The 22,480-nt window shown below is 37.1% G+C and overlaps 1 protein-coding gene across 2 annotated transcripts in view; it reads right to left on the reverse strand.

Moving 5' to 3' along the window:
• ATP2A2 (ATPase sarcoplasmic/endoplasmic reticulum Ca2+ transporting 2) overlaps nt 1-22,480 on the reverse strand; it is a 77,603-nt gene that overhangs the window by 52,804 nt on the left and 2,319 nt on the right. For both annotated transcript variants that reach the window (XR_012155176.1, XM_073313693.1), the window contains exons 4-5: nt 12,998-13,102; nt 1,949-2,087 (exon numbers count right to left, since the gene is read on the reverse strand). Coding sequence is in view for 1 of the 2 variants with exons in the window: in XM_073313693.1 (XP_073169794.1) it covers nt 1,949-2,087; nt 12,998-13,102 (244 nt within the window). In the remaining variant the exon portion in view is untranslated. The remainder of the gene's footprint in view (nt 1-1,948; nt 2,088-12,997; nt 13,103-22,480) is intronic.

The raw sequence follows: 22,480 nt of genomic DNA on the forward strand, positions 1-22,480 counted from the left end.
TTACCTCCTGAAGGATCTATCTGCCCTGACTTGAAAGGTTTTGGAAGTGTGTCCCCTGGCCTATCAGAGAGATGTCTGTAGCAAGTACCTTTGTGGGAGGAGACTCCAAGAACAGAACTCCCACACACACCTTTTGTGGAGCCTTCTACCAGTTTAAAGAACCAATGACCCTCAGAAGTACAAATACTCCTTGGATAGACCTTGTCTGTTGGGGGGGTAGGGTGAGGTGTAGAAAGTTCATGCCCATATTCTGGTTTGTGGGCTCTGTAGTATTGTTGAGATGAGGCTGGACATAGTGGCAAATTTGTCCAGGGACAAGTATGCTCTGATGTGGTGGAGGAGTCCTGAGTGACCCCGATAAAAATCTATTAATTGAACTGGAGTGAAAGTAGACTTTTCAGTATTGAGGCAGAGGTCCCACTGAGTACAACAGCAATAGGTTTATGCAAGTTGCTCTTTATATCTCAAGGAACAAGTAACCTTTCAGGACCCAATTGTCCAGGTAGGGAAAAACTGTACTCTCATCTGGCGAAGATGGGTTGTGACAGCGGAGAGGATTTTGATAAGATCCTTGGCATGGCGGAGAGGCTGAAGGGTAGGACACAATACTGATAATGGTCTCTGCCTACCACAAAATGTAAGAAATGTCTGTATCCCTCAATATTTTGGTGACTAAGACATGGAGGTAGATGGGGTACTGTTTTTATGAGATCTGTTCTTGAAGGAGAAGATGATCTTACACTTGGCTGGTATATGGGTGTCTCCCAAATAGAGGCACCGAAAATGTCAACCATCAACAGTGATAGGGTCTCAGAAAGAAAGACAGCACTTAAAGACTGAGGATTCCAGCATACCCAAGAAACATCAATTACTGTTAACTAAGGTCACTATAACTGCATGCTACCATGTACAAGACAAGCTCAGGACAGGGCTAAGGAATTTTAAAGTTTCTGAATGAGTAAAACCTGGGCCAAGAGCCAATGCTTACTTCAGTTTGAGAGCATACTTTCCCTGCATATTAAAAAATAGCAGGATAGTCAACTTTAAGGATACATAGTTATCTCCCCTCTGGATGGCTACTCTAATAACTAAATCCAAAGTAGGAGGAAAGATCAGAAGAAAAATTGATGTACAGCTTAAATTATTTTAAAGGATAGCCATCTGACTGCCAGTAAGGCCTACAAAATTGTGAATACAACCATTTGTGACATATTTTCAACAAGATCCACCTATGAATTTTTCGCAGAAACTAAGTAGCAAAATCCTTAAAACAAAGGGGGAAAAAAAGAAAGAAACCACCACTGATAGTCCAGTTAGGAGTAGACAACAATGTATTTTCACTTACAAGATGTCAGTCTCTCCAAAGTATAAGAGAATGTTACTTGTATTTTTTAGGAAGTGATGAAAGATTAGAAGTTGAATACCAGTGTTTCAATAGAAGCCATCTTGCTTTATTACAGGCATTTTTTTAATCATTAAAAAGGATGCTCAATTAAAAAAAATTGAAAATTACCAACTATTAAAAATAACATTTAACATGGTGACATTGGGAAGATTAAAGAAAAATTTGGTTTTGTTAAGTTTACTTTGCACATTGTGTTTTTGGTTTTGGTTTTTTCCCTGTCCCCATTGCTGTGTGAAAAATACAAACAAAAAGGAAAAATAACAGATACTAAAAATCTGTAATCCAGTTAAAGCAAAAGATGTCCTTCCTACTATTGTCTACCAATTTAGAAGGTAATAGTAACTTAAGACAATTCAAAGATAAAAATACTCATTTAATGTAAGGTAATTACAGATGAAAGGAGGAGCTTGAATTTTCAATAATGCATAAATGAGGTGCCTAACTTGCATTTTTTAAAAATCCCACCCAGGGCCTCAAACTATTAAAATTAACCAAGGCCTTTTAGACATATGTAACCTGTATTATTAATAAAAGGTATCTCACCAGCTACTTCCACAATATCACCAGGGACAATGTCTCTTGCTTTAATCCTTTGTACACTTTTTCTGTCTTGTCGATATACTTTGCCCATTTCAGGTTCATATTCTTTAAGAGCTTCAATAGCGTTTTCAGCATTTCTTTCCTGGAGGGGTGGGAAAGGAAAAAAGGAAAAATAAGATGTGAGGTTTTAAAAGCTAGAGGTCCTGCCAATTCTGACAGCTAGAATAGTCACCTTCTAGTTTTCTACATATAGCACTACATGAATACTACTTACTCAGTTATTCAGTGTTCATTCACATAGAAGATAATTATTCGACCTACCCCATTATGTGGTTGCAACTTCAAGGTGAAGTTGCAGTCTGGAAAGCACGACAATAGAATTCAGATATTAGTGAGCCTTTAAAGATCTAGAAGCCATTGCCTTAAAATTTGCAGTTACCTCTCCAGAACGTCCATTATGTTTTGGTAGCTGGAGCTCACACGAACTATAGTTTAAGGGATCATACAGTTATGTTTTGATGCAAAGCAACACTCCAGCAGAAACATCTATTAAAACTAAATGGTTGTACCCTAGTTCAGCTGTGCTTTGCTAAATAGAACACCTCCTTTGAGAGTCAAATATATCTCCATCCCACATCAGTCTGGTGTTTTCACTAGTTATTGATAGAAATTAAGATAGTGAAAAAGACCCAATCATTAAACTTCCTCCAATACTGTTCTTGTATCCCTCCTTTATGTCTTTATGCCACATTTGAACCATGTCAGATTAAGAGGCATGGACATATCCACTTACAGCAGCTCCTTTGTTATCTAGCTTGGAAATAACTATTGTCCAAAAGCTCTTTTCTTTGCACTTGTAAAGTAAGGATACTACATGACATTTCACACCCATTACTTGCCAACAAAGTACCTACAACTTCCCAGATATAGTGCCAAAGCTAGAGCTCCAGAAAAGAAGGCAACGCACTTAAGAGTACAAACAGAAATTGTAACTATTTTTAGCATCGATACACAAAAACACAAACGTGAATCTTCTTTCCATAATTAAGCTAAGAATGAGTTACAGCAGATTGGACCTTAAACTTTATTATTTTCTTAAAGCATCTATGGGTATGTCTACAATGCAGCTGGGAGGTGCAATTCCCAGCTTCAGTAGATATACATGTCCTGGATTTGACCAACCTAGTGCACTGAAAATAGCAGTGAGGTAGCAGTAGCACAGATCGATCACTAACACCTTAAACATAGTATTGTCTAGTTTAGATGACCCAACCAGTAAAACACCAGCAGCTTATCTCCTGCTGTTCCTGACACAACCAGTAAAACACCACCAGCTTATTTACTGCTGTTACCACCAGGGAAGTACTGTGATGAGAAATTAAGAACAATATTAGTACAGACATTTTAAGTCTGTTGAGTATAGAAATTTTAAGAGGATGCATTTTACGTATACAAAACTTTTCCAGACTTACACCAGCTGCCAAAGGTTCTCTAGTCTAGTAGATGTCAAAACTGTATAAAGGCAGACAATTATCTTTGGAAATTCAAACCATGAGCCATTAGAGCCTAATTTTTCAGCAGGTAACACATAACTGATTGCTCAGGGCCAGGTCTCTGTGTAGTACCAGTTCCAGCAGGCAACAAAACATCTTAAACTACACACATTACATCAGCTGATCTGGTGAATGTTGTGAAATAACTGGCAGGGGGAAGAGATGGGGACGCCATAAATACTAGCAGCTACGAGCTACCTTAGGTATAAGGAAGCTGGGGAGTATGGCCTAAACCCATGGCATTTCTCCTCTCCACTAGATGAAGAGCAGAATTTAAGCTCTTGCTCATTAGTATAGGTTACTCTGCATATACAGATAGGTAACTGGAATCTTAATTTCCATTAGGCCCTGAGGTCTGCTAAATTTCAATGACCTTATTAAATTTGAGGGCCAAAGAAATTAGAATTATCAAATCAAATATAGAAGCTATCTGATAGGAGATCTTAGTTAATGCAGTCTTCAGAGTTAGCAGCTCAATAAATTAATTCCATCTTAGAGAAGAAGATCCATGGGTCATCAGACATAAATAAATGCCACATCAGAAAAACAAGCCTCCCCCCCAATCTAATATTTGAAATTGCCAAAAAGAAATTTTACTTCACGGTCTAAAGTCAGCCCTTCAAAAGTTTAAATCCATTTCTCCAAACTGGTTCTCTCTGAAATATCCAGAATGTTTGTTTAGTATGTCAACAATTGCATCTCCATCACCCACAAAACAAAAAAAAGAGAACAAGACAGAGTTTCATGAGAGTCAAGACAGAGCTCCTGCCTGGATTCTCCATTAGTATTATTTAAAAACTTTAAAGGCTGAAAGAGGAAATGTTTTTGAAATTGATTAAAGACAGATTAATTTAAACATGTAAAGTTTCTTCCAAAGAAGAACATAGTACTGGGTAAGTCACATCTCTTTATACCCAATACACCCAGGATAGGTTATTCTCTCATATTTCTTTTTTTGTGTTGAATTACAATGTTCAAATATTAGATAATGAATTAAAGCTATTTAATTACTTTTTTATTCTGCTCTTTTAAAAACTCAATCTTTTTGCAGTTTTTCCTGACTGCACAAGTTCATTTACTTTTTGAATTTTTCACCCTATCACCAAGTAAAAGTTTTGATGTAGGGATTATTGCATTAGGATAGGATACTTTTTATTATATGTGCATGTAAGTGAGTATATTGTAGATTTTAAAACTGTATGAAATGAATGGTTTTGAATAGATGAATCACCTAGAATCAGATACAGGCACTAAAAAGTATAAACATTTTTAATCTTTTAAAATATATTATATAGTATAATCCCTCCATCTTCCAGAGAAAAAGATATCCACCACCAATTAATTTTCTCTGCATTTGAGGAGAATGCTTGTGGGGGAGGAAGACATGGAGAAGCAGGAAGCCAGACTTTAGAGGACACACCCACATATGAAGTTTTTTCCTACACTGACTTTATCTTGGTCTCAAACAGATCCAATGATTTCTGGTTTTGGACTTTTAGCACCTAGAAACCATAGAAACACGCACTGGAAAAAGAAATCTTGAAGTTAAACTGCAAATGTTATTCCTCTAGAGTAAATATTCATATCAATAATACAGTATTATAATCCACCTACCCACAGCAGTAATTTTCCAAAGGGGAAGAAAATATTTATTGAATTTCCAAGAGATATAATGTACACAAAGTTGTTCTTTTTAAAAATTAAGTTGCTGAAAGTCCAGTTACCCCTATAAATGGCATCTAGCAGAAGCAACAAACTACTTTTATGGAGGATAGCAGTCTTCTCTTGCTCCCCACTTGTGACCTTAAGGACAAAAAAAGGCAAGGCAAAAAATGCGCCCCGTAACCCTTACCCCACCTAAAGGGTAAGTGAGGATTTTTAGCTTCCCTATAAATTGCCAACAAAAAGCGGAAGCCAAGGCAGAGATTTTCAAAACTACTTAAGAGATCTGGAGACCCTGTTACCATTAAAATTACAAGAATTGGATGTCCAATTTCAATTAGGCACCTTTGAAAGTTTCAGCCCTAAAATACAACAGCTCCCTCTCATCAAAATTCCATTATATCACTCTGAAAGTCTGCTCACTTTCAAAAAGCTCTCCTCTTCAACTCTCCCTTCTGGTTTACTTGGGACAGGGGGCAGTTCAAAGTGGCCTTCTCTTGAGCTTACTGGATAGAAAGTACCAGTACCACGGCTGGTCAGAAGATATCACTACCTATCCCCCTCTTACAATTGCATGTGCGTTGATTATTCTGTCACTTGCCTTTTCATGGATGGGGATGAAGATTCTAGTATTTCAGGACCACACTGGGAGGAGAGGTATGGAGATTCTGCACGGAAGAACCACATTAGCCTCACTGGGATTTACTCCAAGACAAAGGAGCTGCTCTGATGAAGCAACTTCCATAGCCCTCCCCATTCTCACTTTTCAGCATACAAGAGTACCTGCAGGACACAGCTCTTTCCATCCTGACCACTGCCTTACTCACAGGGACTATTTCCTTAGCAGGTATGGGAGGTTGAGGGACTGTCACCTTCTTCCAGTGATGCTGCTGCAAGGAGCTACTGCAGTCAAGAGCGGGGATTGAAGGGGAGGAGGAAGGTGGCACAATGACTGTCATAATGTATCCTACACTTTTTTTTTTTTTAAATTAAAGTGGGAGGTATGTAGGTGTAAAGATACCAACTGCCAAGAACAAGAACTCAGAGGCTCTGATGAGACATCATATTTTAGTGTGAAAAATATTTTAAAGACAATTTCTTCACATGAAAGCGCGTTTGATTTTATTTTAGAAGGTTTAGATTAGGCAGAGGACGCAGAGTTTGTAATATTTACTCTGCCACACAGAAGTTAATACATTCATAGTTCTGCTCTAACTGAAAAGTTTTTTGCATTGAGTGAATTAAAAAGTCATCTGTAAATATTAACTGATTTTCCAAAAATGCTATTTTTGGTAGGGATTAGAGGAAAGTAATTTTATAGAGAAAGCAGATCAGAAGAGGTTGTTTTCTTTTTTGTTAGGAGGTTGTGGTGACACAGTCAGGCTGATAATGGGCAGGATCTTACAATCTTAACTTTGAAGGCTTAGTTTTTCAAAGCAGTGCAGTGGATTTACTCACACATTCCATTAATTTCAGTGGACATATCTACTGAACTATATATGTAAAGACTTGATATTCACAAGAGTTTTATTTATTTAAAAAAAAAGCCACAGCAAGAAAAGTTTGAATATACCAGCAATGACAAACCGTTTATAATTTCCTGGCTGTTTTCCATTAGAGTAAACGCTCTCATGATGGAGAGCTATTTTAAATCTTATTATATGAATTTAAGAGAATTTAAATTTTTCTTGGACAATTCTCCAAATGTACAAGTTATTCACAAATCTAAGTCAAAAGGCATTATGTAGGTGCACTGACTTCAGTGCAAGCCTCTTGGGGTTTTAATAGCTTTAAACAAATCAGCACACAAGTGTAACCATTTAAATTTATCTAAATGGTTCAAAGAATGCCTTTGATTCTTTCAGCATGGAAATCAGAAGGTTTCTGATCTACAGCCTTCAGCTGAGTGCCCATTATACACTTTGGATCTTTTTCTTTGAATTAATTTTGTCATACTTGCTTTCCAGGTGAGTAGTTAACAGCAAAGTCTTTGCTGCAATGTATACTAACAGAAAAAAGCTGGTCTATTAGGGAGGCTTCAATAAACAAGGGTATTTTACACATTAGCTTTTTCTCTTGCTAAATTAGACTTGTGCATTCATTCGAGAGTGGGGTAAAACCCAAAGCATAAATATGGTTGCCTTGCTAACCTGCAGTAAACTTTATTCCCCCATCTTCACTAGCTTTAGTTGGGGAGAGTTTTAAACCAACATTAAGTATTAATTTATTCCAATCCAACACCAGAAGAAGAGCTTTTATATTCCTTGCAATTGTTTTTATTTTTTTTTTTAGGAAAAAACACTCTTTTAGGACTGTAAGTTCTTTGTGGCAGGAATTTGGTCTACCTTGATGTACAGTGCCTATACAAACCTAATTGGATAACTTAGTTATTAAAGTAGTAAAGACCCTAGATTTTGACAAACTTGAACAAAGCTTCCAAAAACAACAAGTACTATGTCACTAACATCACTTCAGCTTTGAGAGTGAGAGGAAAAGGTGTAAACAACTGCTCTATTGGTATGTTCCACATAAGTATGCCACATCAGATAACTCATGTATTCAACTGAGACACCTGTGATATTAAAATTTTTGAAAAATCTGACATCACAAAAATAGCTACAGTACAACACATGAGACTATGCATTTTCTGAGACATGCTGACTACAGTGTCTCTTCAAAGTTGTAAAATATTTGAACTACGTAGGTTTTATAAAACTTTAGAATTAATCTAGCAGGGAAAAGTTTGAAGGATGAAAGGTAAAATCTGCAGCAGCATTTGCATGTCACCATACAATATTTCCCTTCAACTGTCAAAATCACTGAATTCCTGAACATTTTCAGCTGCAAAGTAATGTGTTGAATATTTTTATATTATTAAGAGCATGCCTCTAAAATAAAAAAAGTACCCAATAAAAGTTTACCCATTTGTAATTTAAGATAAATTGCTTTGGGCAGCATTTAACCAGAAAATTAGAATTGTGCTGCCAACTGAAATCCCTGGTTAAGAAGTCAAGTTTTTTGCCTCTGTTAAATTTGATTATCTACAACTAAAATTTGGACATTAGTTAAAAACCCTGAAAGTTTAGATTAGTCAGCTATTACCATTAATTTGAAATTGTAACTACTCAAATCTCCACATCAAAGCCTTAAAATCAAAACCAAATAAAAATTAAATAATAAAAAGTAAACTAGTATGGCTATTTGAATCCAAGTAAAACAATACTGCCTACTTAACTTCAGAGAAGCAACACACCAAATTTAGAAATGCATACTGTGTGTAGTGGACCCGTATTTTTTACTAAATACAAATGTGAAGATTCAGGTTTTCATCGTAGTATGGAATACAGATTCACATTACTCTTTATATTTAGAAAGATCACTGAATCAAATAATAAAACTTAATCTTGTATATTTAATAGTATGCAGATAGCAAATATCCATACAATAAGATTCCAGGATTGGCAGTCTAGAATATGAGTCAGTGTGAAGCGATGGAAACTGCTACAATCATGACTGAAAGTTCTTTGTTCAGAATATCAATAGGTTGAATCACTAAGTTTTGCAGTCTGTTAGAGCCCAATTTTTAAGTTCTCAGCCATTTTGACTTCATGAATTATACCTGTGTGGTATACAGCTAAAGTAAGCATGGCACAGATATATGCCTAAGAGTCCCAAATCATTGTGATATCTGAGGTAACCACCAATCCCCAACTTCGCTCTACATCTTGTTTTCATGCAACAATTTCATTGGTTGTATGAGAAAAACTGCTTAGATAATAGTTTACCTAGTCCAAGTCCCAAACCTGTCCAACTGCATGGGCTTTAAGCTACTATATTATGGAAGCACTCTGGTGGTGACTCCATAGATAGGTTAAGTTCTAAAACAGTGGTGGGCAACCTGCGGCCCATCAGGGTAATCTGCTGGCGGGTCACGAGACAGTGTTTACATTGACTGTCAGCAGGCACAGCTGCCCTCAGCTCCCAGTGGCAGTGGTTCACCGTTCCTGGTCAATGGGAGCGGCAGAAAGCGGCGCAGGCTACAGGAACATGCTGGCTGCTGCTTCCTGCAACTCCCATTGGCTGGGAGTTGTGAACCATGGCCACTGGGAAATGCGGGAGGCCATAATGCCGACGGTCTATGTAAACACTGTATCGCAGCCCAGCAATGGATTACCCTGATCGGCCACATGCAGCCCGCAGGCTGCAACTTAGCCACCACTGTTCTAAAATGACCTTGAGGTGGATCATAAACATCTTGTTTTTCCTCTAAAAGCCACTAGCCTTTTAGTATGACATTTCATATAGGGTTAATATTTAGGCCCTTTGTATTGTCTATGTAGTTTTGGTTTTCCTTCATAATATATACTCTTAAATAGAAAAATTTTGAAATGTGGTTCTGGCTGAGTTTTTTCCTTCATAGTACACCATCAATTGTCAACTGATCTCTAACGTTATGTATCTACACAAAATTTGTTAGAGGGGTTGGTCCTGAGTAGATCTGGTAGAATGTAGTTTTTCTATGGAAAAAAGTTTGGATTTCAGATACTGCTGGTCAAAATTTTTGCCAGAATATTTGCTGATAAAAAATGTACTTTGCACAAAAATCAGAGTTTTCCCACAAATAAATTGATTTTATAAAGGAAATTGATTTTTTGACTGGGAAAATGGAAGTAACTGTTCCCTGGCTGCCCACTTAGGACAGCAATTGTCAATTTCACTTTCCTGGCAGGCTAGCTCAGAGATGGAGAGGAAGAGCACTACCAGGGCTCCACCTTCCCACAGCTCCCGTAAGTGAAATTGACAAAAGCTTTATTGGGGGGGCAGCTGGGAAACCAAAAAATTGTTTTTCTTTAAATTCCTTTCCATAAAAAAATGTCAGTTTCAACATTTTGTCCAGATTTGGGAGGACTTAACTCCCCCCTGAAAGGGATTCCCTTCTTCCAGCCAGTTCTAATTTCAGGTGACTTCTGGCAGTTCATACTAAGCAAATGTTTAAGCACGAACAGTTGCCAACAGAGAATTTATGTATAGCTCCTGGCATGTGAGGATACTGGTGCAGCAGCTATTGGTGCATAAAAATCTGTCAGCAGCTGCATTTTACACCCACCCCATAAAAACCACCTCCCACTTTTGTCCAATACCAAGCCCCCACTAAAACATTAGAGAACTGGGAAGATAATATACAAAACTGTTGTGAAGTAGTTAGGGTTGTTACACACGTAAACCTCACTCAAACCCATAAAAGAAAGGAAAAATTAAGCCACCTAACAGAACATAGCTTCTTCGTCCACACGCACACATTTTACCATAACTGCAGCTACCATACCCCTCAGCCTTGACTCTGCTATGGATGCCATCGTTCCACCACACTCTTTACTACACTACCCCATGACAATACAACACCACAGCAAACCTCCACAAGTAATACTATTAGGAAAGGGTAGTTTAGGAAAAGGGCATGTGGAGAAGGAAAGGTTGAGGGGGTCAGAGTTAAAGCTGTGATGTGTGGTTAGTGGTATACTGTAGTTTTAGTAAGGCTTTCCTGTGGTAAAGAGGGTATGTCCTGTTTGATGACTTAATTTTTCGTTTCCTTTCTTTTGTGGGTTTGAATCAGGTATGTTGTACATGTAACAATTCTAACTGCTCCACAATTACCAAACTAAGTTAAAACAAAACAAAAACAACACCACTTTGTAGCATTTTCTTATTCTGTGTGTTCCAAGTTCTCATAAGGTGCTAATACTATCTTTACAAGTAGAAACTTCAGTCACTTGGTATTTAGATTCCATTTTTAAAGTGACATCACAGCACAAGCTGCTTTAACACCCAAAATACTGGGTGTGGGCAAGTCAAGAAGTACTAAAATACTTAGATCAAATAACTGAAACAAGATATGTTTTATGCTCTGTTTTTTAGATTCTACACACCATTACATCAGTGACGTACCAAAAGACATACTAAATATTTTAGGTTTCAGAGTAACAGCCGTGTTAGTGTGTATTCGCAAAAAGAAAAGGAGTACTTGTGGCACCTTAGAGACTAACCAATTTATTTGAGCATGAGCTTTCGTGAGCTACAGCATCTGATGAAGTGAGCTGTAGCTCACGAAAGCTCATGCTCAAATAAATTGGTTAGTCTCTAAGGTGCCACAAGTACTCCTTAAATATTTTAGAGAACTGCATCCATTTTGGTTAGGCAAATAGGCTCAAAGCTGATAAAATAAGGTAACGCAAGGTATTTGTTTCTTGACATAGATAATCTTATTTTGAAAAACAAAGATTAATTACTGCTATTTCTAAGTCTACAGGACAGTAATCATCTTGCTGTAAAAAAAAAAAAAAAGTATTTTTGTCACTGGCAATGTGGTAATCAACTGGCAAGACTGAAATCTCTATGTTGTTTTTATGTTGGCTTAATCACAAGTCACTTTAGAGCAAAATATTTAAATACTTTTTAAAAAATATTAAAATTTATGATTAAGCCAATATTGAAGTAGGATGTGATTGTAAAGTCTTCATCACCAAAATGCCAGTAACAAAGTTTATTTTACAGCATGGTTTCTTCTATCATAAGCAGGCTCAGAACTGTCAACAGCAATTAAACTTTATTTTGAAAAAACATCTTATTCCTGGAAAGAAAGGCTTTTTACCTTATCAGGTTTTAGATTGAGCTGCACAAAATGGTAGGTCTTTATTGTAAAAAGACCCTTTGAAGTCTCAAAAAAGTTGTTCATGTCTGTAATTAAAGTTCCGAACCAATTTTAAGTTTCTATTTGAAATTCTAGTATATTTTCAGATGGAACTTCCAGTCAAGTTTCTGCATGGATAACATTCATGTTTTATCATCTGAAAATAGGATTTCATAATAAAATGTAATCCCATTATTTAGCAAGAGTAAACAAACACTTTAAATAAATGTAAAGCTCCTGTTAACTAATTTATCAAACCCTCTGTACTTAATATTTCATTTTAGCTATAACAGTCTCCTCTTTAAAAATATTCTGTCCCTTACTAATTCACTGCCACCTTCAGCCATCAGTATTCGCATACATTCTCCTCCCACTTGCCCCCCCACATTCTCCTTGTCATTAAGGCTTCTTTTCCTAATCCAACCCACCTCCACTGGCAATGTCATAAAGCAAACTGTAAAGGATTTTAGGAGTCAGAATTCCAGTCTGAACCACTGTAAGTAACCAATAACTATTCAAAGATTTAAAGTAATTTCTTTAGTTTTTAAGCTGTTTTGCCATGAGCAGTGTAAGATGGAAAACATGTTATACTGTAGTCACCCATATGGACTAGCACACACATTACAGGAGCTTCATAGTAAAGCTAACATTTTCTCAATGAAAGACAGCTACAAAAAGCTAGTTACACAATTTCCCCATCCTTTATTCAACTGCAACTTTAAAGATTTTAGTTTTGCTATCTGGTTTTGAAGTGATTAATATTTGTTTCAACAGCAAATAAAAAATATTCAAGAACAGAATCAATTTAATGAATGGTTTCTACTACGAACAACCTCTTTCCTAAAGTGCTGAAAGATACAGAAAGCAAGACTATGGCCAAACACATCCATAAGGTATTCTGTGTTGTGTGTTTTAGTCTACCCATGTGTTTAACATTTCTGTAGCTTCCATTTTTGCTTTGGGTCAACACTTCAGGACAGAATTCACGTTATGATTTTGGTTCCAAGTAATTTAATGTTAACAATGTATATAGTACTTTTAGTATATGCCTATACTACTTATAAAATCTGTACTGTACAAACATCTACTGCTACTAATCAAGAGCCTAAAGGGTTTCTGAGGTTTGGTATTACAAAAATGTTTGCTTACCTGCCACACACCCACAATTGCATTAGCAACTAATATAAGTAAGATTACAAAAGGTTCTACAAATGCTGTGATTGTTTCTTCACCTTCTTCAAACCAGGCCAAAACCTGCAAGAGAAATCACAGTTAATCTAAATACAACAGATACACAAAACATGGAGTGGTAGAATTTTCACAGAAATATCTATGACGTTATCACTAGGGCTGTAGATTAAATTGTAGTTAACTCATTTGATTAATGCAAAAAATTTAATTATGTTTTAAAAAAAATTAATCCCAATTGTGGTTTTAATTGCATGCTAAACAACAGAATACCAATTGAAGTTTATTAAATATTTTGGGATGTTTTTCTACATTTTCAAATACAATGATTTCAATTACAAACACAATACAAAGTATACAGTGCACACTTTATATTATTTTTATTCCAAATATTTGCACTGTTAGTGATAAATGAAAGTATTTCAATTCACCTCATACAAGTACTGTAGCGTGATCTCTTTATCGTGAAAGATCAACTTACAAATGCAGATTTTTTTTAACATAAACTACACTCAAAAACAAAATGTAAAACTTTAGAGCCTACAAGTCCACTCAGTCCTACTTTTTGTTCAGCCAATCACTAAGAAACGTTTGTTTACATTTATGGGAGATAGTGCTGCCCGCTTCTTACTTACAATGCCACCTGAAAGTGAGAAAAGGCATCACATGGCACTTTTGTAACAGGCACTGCAAGGTATTTACATATTTAAAAGATTACTGCAACTTTATACTTATAATCTGATTGGACTTTTTTCCTGACTGGCCACTGGTTTGTATTCTGGCACAGAACCATGCCATCGACTGACGATATCAACGAATAGTTGTCCCCCCATTTGTAAATATCAGTTTGTGGTGGGGATTTTCTACTAATACTAATACTTATTCTAAAGACGCCTCTCCCCTGCTGCGCAGCCCTTGATAGCCTGCTGCACAGCCATGCAGTTTAGAGGGAACTTAGATGCCTGCCTATAGTGCTCCTCTTAAGCTTTCCAGTCAGGGTACCCAACAGTCACATTAAAATGGCAGATCACGGAAGCAAAAAACTCTTAATTAAAAAGTGGGGGTGGGAGCTAAATCAACTTGGGGAGGTCTATGTAAAGATCTAACAATGTGGCTTTTTCCTCAGCTCAGCTTTAATACATTCCCAAGCAGGAGGACAAGGCACCTAATGATTCTATACTTGTAAGGCTTCAGATGAAGTCTGGGGATTCTTTAGACTTTTGTCATTTACTAGTCTCAAGCACTTCAGGAACATATGGAAAAGGCCTATTCACTGAATAAGTTCAGGCAAAATTCTGCAATAACTGAGGAGACAGTCTAATTCTTTAAGCAACATGTTGAGCAACAGGAAGCCTGTTAAATGACAATAAATGGGAATAATGTGTAGAAATAATTAGTGCCACTAGTCAGGCAACACCAGTATGAGTCACTGACCAACTCAGAAGCACCTTACCAAATAGGCCAAAAAGCAAGCAGTTACTAAAGACACCATCATTCTGCTATCATGCTGCACTAGAACTACTGCTCAATTGTGAAACACTCCAGGATGTTAAAAAGGATGAAGGAGCAACAGCACAAGAGCCTTGAACAGAAACAATCTGAACCACCAAGCAAGACCAATATGAGAGCAGATTTTATTAGGATAGAGGAAATGTCCAATATCGTGACAGGCAAGGCAGCATTGTGTTAGGCTCAGTATCAGTACACTGATGCTCAATATCAAGTATCTAAGACAGTGGTTCTCACATTTATTTGATTGTGGCCCCCCCTTTTTTGTGTCTGTAGTAGTTTAAGCAGCCCCGCCACACAAGTACATATATTGATTAAAAAAACAAAAATTAAAAAAAAAAACCACCATGCAACTCTCATTCAATATTAACAGTAAGACATTGATTCAAACAAAGCCAACGACCCATTGTAATAAGAGCAAAAGCAAAATTGCGCTTGTGACCGATGCTTACAATTAAATGTGCACACCATGTCGTAGCAAACAGATTAAGATACAGATGGCAATGATGTTGTATAATGCTGTGCAAGCTTAACAGAAATCCATCAAAATGCACAGCGCCATCTACAGTCAAATGCACAGTGCCATCAGAGGACCCGGTACGTCTGGAGGAATCAGCTTTGCTAGTTATCCATTGCTATGGGTAAAACGTATGCAGTACTTTTTTCACCTCTCTAAAGCCTCTCTTCCTCCTCCTTCCCCTCCCCCCCCCCCGAACACATTCCACACCCCCAGGTGGGCCTACCCCAACCTCTGCTCTAAGAGACCAGCCGAAATTCAGACAGAGATCATAAGAGAGCAAATGTGACAGCTTGTTTTAAGTCTTAACCACAGGTGTACTAATACCATAAATCAAGCCGAGAGCCAGATCAAAATCCTTAAGATGTTTTAGAAGCCCAACAACTGCGGTTCCCAAAACATGAACCTTTCAAAAACATTTGACAAGGGTAAAATTTAAGTGTTCCTATTAATTCGAACTACAATTAACAAGAGACTTGTTAGCAGAATAATTCTTGGGGTCTAAAAATGAGAAAATTTTCCTATACAGTAACTCCTCACTTAATGCTGTAGTTATGTTCCTGAAAAATGCGACTACAAGCAAAACGATGTTAAGCGAATCCAATTTCCCCATAAGAATTATTTTAAATGGGGGGTTACGTTCCAGGGATTTTTTTTTTTTGGGGATAAAAATTTTTTTCCCTGGAACCTAACCCCCCCTCCATTTATATATATATATATATATTATATACATACACATATACATACACATATACATATATACACATATACACACACACACACACACACACTATAAGTTCTAAACAAACAATTTAATACTGTACACAGCGATGATTGTGAAGCTTGGTTGAGGTGGAGGAGTCAGAGGGTGGGATATTGCCCAGGGAATGCCTTACTGCTAAATGATGAACTAGCACTTGGCTGAGCCCTCAAGGGTTAACTCATTGTTGTTAATGTAGCCTCACACTCTACAAGACAGCATGAATGGAGGGAAGGGAGACAGCATGGCAGACAGAAAGAGACACACTGTGTGAGTGTGTGAGAGAGAGATGCGCATTTCCCCTTTAAGTACACTGCCACTCTTAAGTACAGTACACTACCTTGTTAAGTTAATCAGCAAGCTGAGACACAGCAACTGCTGCCAGGAAGTTCCCTCCCTCCTGAGCCCTGTCATGTGTCCCCCCTGCTCTATGGAGATGGGGTAAGCGGGGTGCAGGGGGACACCCTGACATTATCCCCCCCCCCCTTTCTCTTCTCCCCGCAGCAAGCAGGAGGCTCTGGAGAGCAACTCCAAGGCAGAGGGCAGGAGCAGCACATTGCAGTGGGGGGAGGGACAGCTGAACTGTGGGCAAATGATAGCCTGCTGGGTGGCTGCTGCACAGGGAACTTAAGGGAACCGGAGCTGATGGGGGGCTGCTGGTCCACCCTGGTTCCAAGCTCCCAGCTAGCTGCAACGGGATACTCTTCCTGCAAGCAGTGGACAAACAGGCAGCTGCCAAGCGACCTTATAAAGGCACACTTTAAACAAGCATGTTCCCTAATTGATCAGCAATGTAACAACGAAACAACGTTAACCAGGACGACTTTAAGTGAGGAGTTACTGTATGTCAAGACGACTCTAGTGACTGTACCTGTGCAAAGTTACAACAGGAGTCATTCAATTGCAAGTGTCTGATCTTTTGTCACAACAGGTTGTGGGAGAATGTCAAAATAACTTCATGTACATTTGATACAACAACTGTATAGTAGCCTAGATTTAATAAGCACTAGCAAATGAACAGGGATGAACAGATAAATAGCAACACATTAGGTTTTTAAAAAAAGATTACCAACATCTTTTTTGCTTTACTAAATAGAGGAACAACAGAAACCAAAGTTTGGCAAATAATAGAATCCATAATTATTTATTACTTGTTTTATTGTATTGCCTAAGGGTCCTAGTCACAGACCAGGACACCTTTGTGCTAGGCACTATACAAATGCCTTGCTATAGTGGCAAATAGTTCCATCAGCAAACCTCAGAGTCTTACAACACATGGGATATTCAATTTAAAATAAATAAATAAAAAAGACTGAAGGGTCCAGTGATATAATGACCCCTTACTGACAGAAATCTGGTAATCAAATCTTTGTAGCATTCATAACCACGAACATGATTAAGATCAACCACCATGGTATTGTTTTAAGACAATACTGTTGATAAAATTAGAAAATTCAACTAAAAAAAATTCTCTGTATACCTAAGAGGCTAAAAAGCAAAGAAAAGCAAAATGTGCTTTTGCATTTTTTTTGTTTAAGTGGAAAGGAAGTCCAGAGACTAAGGGAAATATCTAATACAAATGCTCCCCTGACACCTAAATGGCGAGAACAAATCTAGAGGGCAACTCTGATTCAACAATATTTCATTTGATTGCTCAAGCTGTATTTAATTGGTTTAACTGTTGGCAGAAGTCTCTTAAGCAAAGTTTAACAAGGATGGGGCCATGCGACTTTTAAAAGTAGAAACATACACAAAGACTAAAAATTACACATGCAACGACAAGCAAGGAGTGCTTGTGGCTCAGGGTCACTAAAAGAAGCAGAGAGGCTGCACCAGTAAGCTAGCCAGCAATAAACAGAATGGTCAAAAGTGTTAGAAAAACCAGAATTAAATTAATAATACTATGCAAGTATTTGTACTCCTAAAAAAGCCTCACTGTTTCAATAATTTTTATACCAGAGCACAGAGATTAGTCATTTGAGACAATCATGTTATTAGGAAAGATGGAGGGAACAGCATTCTGAAGACAACAAAAATAGAATACAGTATACAAAGAGTGGAAGTTCTGGGATGAAATCCATTGCTCGGGAGATTATACCTATGATCCATTAGACAAACTAGATTATGTTGTCAGTGACCAAGAGGCAGGTTTTTTTACTTAAGAATGGCAGCTTAGAGGCAAAATATGAAAATCAAATGTTATCCTGCCAATAAAAGGTCTTAGACCAATTAAAGTGGGTTCTTATACCTGTGCAATCTTCCTGGAATAAAAAGCTTGTTCTCCCAGGCCACTGAGATTTTTAACATTTAGAATATTTTGGACAAACCAACAGTGCAGACTCCCATTATCCTTTTTGTATTTCTCTAGAGTACAGTTTAGACTCTGTTAAAAATGCATGTTTTTATGCAAATGTGTCTATTATACTGGATAGGACATGTTTAAATTTAAAATTAAACAAATAAAATATCCCTTTTTAAGGGTCTTAACAAGAAATTATTTCAAGCACAAAGGAATTGCCAACCAGAGATTAAGATTCTTTCATTTCTCCCAAATTTAGTTCCATTACTCATGATGAGATCAAAACTCTCCTTGCTAATTGTTACTGAAAAATAAAACTCAATGATGATTATACAGGGAAATTGAGGTGTTATTGAGTTAACAGACTGCAACTACCTCAAGTATTTCAGTGTTTCTGAATATACAACTGCTTTGCTATATACTTGATGGTAGCAGAACTAAAAACAGAAGCATCTGGCAATTTAAGTTCTTACCTAGCTATATAGCACCCTACTACAAGGGAACATTTTTAAAAGCTACATAAATTACTTCTTAAATCTCTGCGATCTTTCCCCATCAGGTGATCTTTTAGGTGACATTGCATAATCTGAATTTTGCTGACAGAATGCCAGTGTAATATACCACCACTATCCCTATCTTATGCAACGTGTAGTCATTACTATTCCAGATCTAAGAGTCAGGTTGTTCCCAGGATGTTTTAGGACAACCCTAAAGTCCTTGCACAGAAAATTCTGATAAGACATTTTAGGAAGGGTTCATGCCTATAGAGTCCTTTATAGGATCAAGAGTATAACTTAACTTTTCTTCTCTCCAAGACATGTATTTTAAGTCATTAGAGATATACTGGAGGCATATGACAATGAAAATGGTCTACGAATACAAGAATGAAATGTTACAAAAGTATGTGCATCTAAGGCTGTAGAACAGCAATTCTCTGACTTTGAGATCTAGCATACCACATATACAGCTCAAGTACTTGGCATACCATCTTAGTAATTTAAATCAGTACAGATATAACGGGTTATGATGTTAATACTGTACAGCACCCTGTGTACTACCTGACTGCAGCACACATACCACCAGTTGATGTACAAACTACAATTTGAAAACCACTAATGTTACTGTACGATATTGAAGAAAAGGTATGTAATGCACCTACATAAAGGTGCAGAGGCAAGGTGTCATAGGCAAGCTTAACTTTCTCAATTCCTTACTTGAGTGCTTACACATGCAACCTTAATATATAGAGTTTTAAAATGGAATGTGTGCATGCACATACATGTGCAATATATAATATACACTCTTCAAAGAAGAAAATATTTCATAAGGAACCCACTATCCCATCTACCTTGCAAGGTCTACCAGGTGAACCTTAGGAGTTGTGCTGTTTTTAACCTTACAAGATGAGCAGTGAATGAACAAATGCTTCTCTGGAGCTCTGCCGCAATTAAAAGTTGCCATCATTACGGTTTTTACTGCGCAAGTAATTTAGCTATGCACACATGTCCTGCCAGGCCTCATTGAAGGCAGTGTGATTTTCAAAGACCCAACTCAATACCGATTTTCACCAGAACACTCAAACACACTTCACAATCAGGACTATTTCCATGCCCAATTCCAACACTCAACTTCTAAGGTGATTCAGCACTAATGCAATTCAAACAAGAATCTTCAGATTTAAAACAACAAAAAAAGTCTTTACAAAGTATATTCTTCTAATGCCTTTGAGTACATGTGTGAGGGAAGAAGAATTTTGTTACAAAAACTTTCTGAACATTTAATTTTTGGACAAAGACCAGGTCCATAAAATTTCAGCTGAGGTGAAAGTTTCATAAAGTTACAAACTGAAAACAAGGATTAGAACAGCAGATATTATGCAACCTTAACTATACTTATTGCTACTGCTATACAAGGCCTTATGTTATCCAACTACTATAGTCGTAACAGTCTCCCAGATCAACAAGATTACAGAAAATATTTTAGGGTCACTGGGAACACAGAATCCAAGTTTGTGTAATTTGGTTCTGTTCTTACTCCTGCTGAAATCCATTAACTTCAAAAGAAGCCCTATAGTGCTGCCAAAGATTAAACTATACATAACCAGGGCTTCTGATTTTCAGTTTTAACCGAAAGACACTGCTAAAGCATCCCCAACACAAGAAACAAATTTGTGTTTACCCACTAATCATTGGAAAAACACCAGAAATGGTTCCTTGCATCTAAGGGCTTGCCTACATGGAGCAGAAATGCAGACTACAAAGGCATGATTCCTAAAGCACATTAATGTGTTGCATATTAATTGGTTCATGTAGACTCTGCTTGTGCGCAATAGAAGTTCCCAAGTGCGTTTTAAAGTAGTGGTGTTTGATACAGTATTATGTTAAAGAGCAATATGGAACATCACAAACAGATTACTCATCCCAGAACTCTATATGCAAAGAGAAAGTGCCCCCCCCATCAAATTTTTGGAGATTTATAGATATAGCTCAAAAATTGCTAAAAACAACCCCCCCAATTATATTATTACATCCCAAAAAGCAAAGCCCTACACATTAACTTAAGACCAAAGCAACCCTGATGCACCTCATTTTAAAACTAAACATCAATTAATATGCTCTGTGTACGCTCCTTGTAATCTTAAAAAAAAATCTGGTGATTTACACATATATTATTGAAGTAGTGGTCTTTGTAGTATTACAAAGCCTCATTAACTTTTCAAGATTTAGCCAATCCAGTTATCAATGATTACACATTATAAATTATGCTAAATCATCCTTATGATACAGCAATCCAATGCTAAAGGTTAATTTTACCTCAGCTGTATACACAATTTATCTTTCCATGTAACATTTAAATTTCTCTGGATGGCAGTTATGGGCCACAAGCTTCACACTTGCTATATAACTGAAAATGAGTGCTTTCAGAACTAATATCGGAGTTTAAATTATGTCGATCACCTTGAATATTTTATAGAAACAAATATATTTCTATGTTTGTACGAGCTTAGCACAGTTGCTTGAAATTACCAGAACTAAATGAAAGTCTAATATAGCTTTTATAAAGAGTAAATGTCAAGCTGCAAGTGAAAAAACAGAAGAAATTACAAGTTATCTTTGATCCGAATTCAAAACCCAAAAGCAAACAAAAACAAGAGTGAACTGCTCATAGAATAACTCCAATAAAAATTATTAGCAGCATTTCTATTTTAGCTAATGATTTTCAAGCCAGGGGCTTAACGTGTTTTTCAAGAAGGAGGATAAGTATTATCCCCGTTTTTAAAGCTGAGGAAACTTGAGGCATAGAAAACTGAACTGAGTTGCCCAAGGTCCGAACAGGTCAGTGGTAGAACCGAGGAGAGAACCCAGATATCCCAGTAGTGTACCCTGTATTACACTGACTGCCTAATTTAGGCAGAATAATTTCAGTAAACTGGAAAATGGAGGCTAGTCTAATTGTTTAATAAGTTCAGTAAACATACTAGCAAAGTACATTTGGTCATGTACATTATTTGACCTGTCAGTTTAGCACAGTGTTGAATATGGAGTCAGCACACTAGACAATTTCCAATTTGCTGAATTTGATCTTTACCTTCACCCATTTGGTTGGAAATTAAGTGGGATGTAAATTTCTAGAAATAGTAACTCATGCACTATAAAATGCCACTACCCTTTATTACTATCATTCTTTCCCCCTCTACCCTCATGAGGGATGCAACTTTCAGACCCTTTACAAAATGCTAACCCCTGCCGAAAAACTAGATGTTCACCCATTTCTTAAAATTGCTACTGCCAGCCATTTTTCTCCCAGGACATATCAAAGTGACTAGAATGTGTGTCTCCACAGGCAAGCTCAATGCCAATCTCTGGCCAGCTGGCAATTATATACACACACATACCAAAACGGAGGCCCTCTTCTTTGAAACTGAGTGTCAGTTTTGTGATATCAGAAGCCTTCACTGGCCCAGAATCAACAACGCAGTATCCTGCATCAGGCATAACAGATGAGAACCATCCTCTTTTTTTTTTTTAAGAATAGTCTTAGTTTAAGATTGATCATTTGCTTGAGTCTATAGTCATGATCAGTTTAACTTTGGTAGATGGAAAGAACACTAGAAAATCAGTACAAAATCCATTTTTTTATTTTTAGCTTATAAAAGACTAATGCCTGTTTTTCTGGACAGAGTTAAGCTACAATTCTTTAGGTGGAAGTAAGTCTGTTTGGTAGACTTCACTAACAATCTCTAATGTTCTGCACTTTTTTTTTTTAAATAAATAGAAAGCAATCATTCTGTTCTCCAACTTGTCAAAAACAGACCTATCACCTTCCTCCTGTGCTTAGTCTTCAATTCATTTCTCCAGT

Source organism: Lepidochelys kempii, chromosome 15 (genome assembly GCF_965140265.1).
Source record: "Lepidochelys kempii isolate rLepKem1 chromosome 15, rLepKem1.hap2, whole genome shotgun sequence".
Lineage (NCBI taxonomy): Eukaryota > Metazoa > Chordata > Testudines > Cheloniidae > Lepidochelys > Lepidochelys kempii.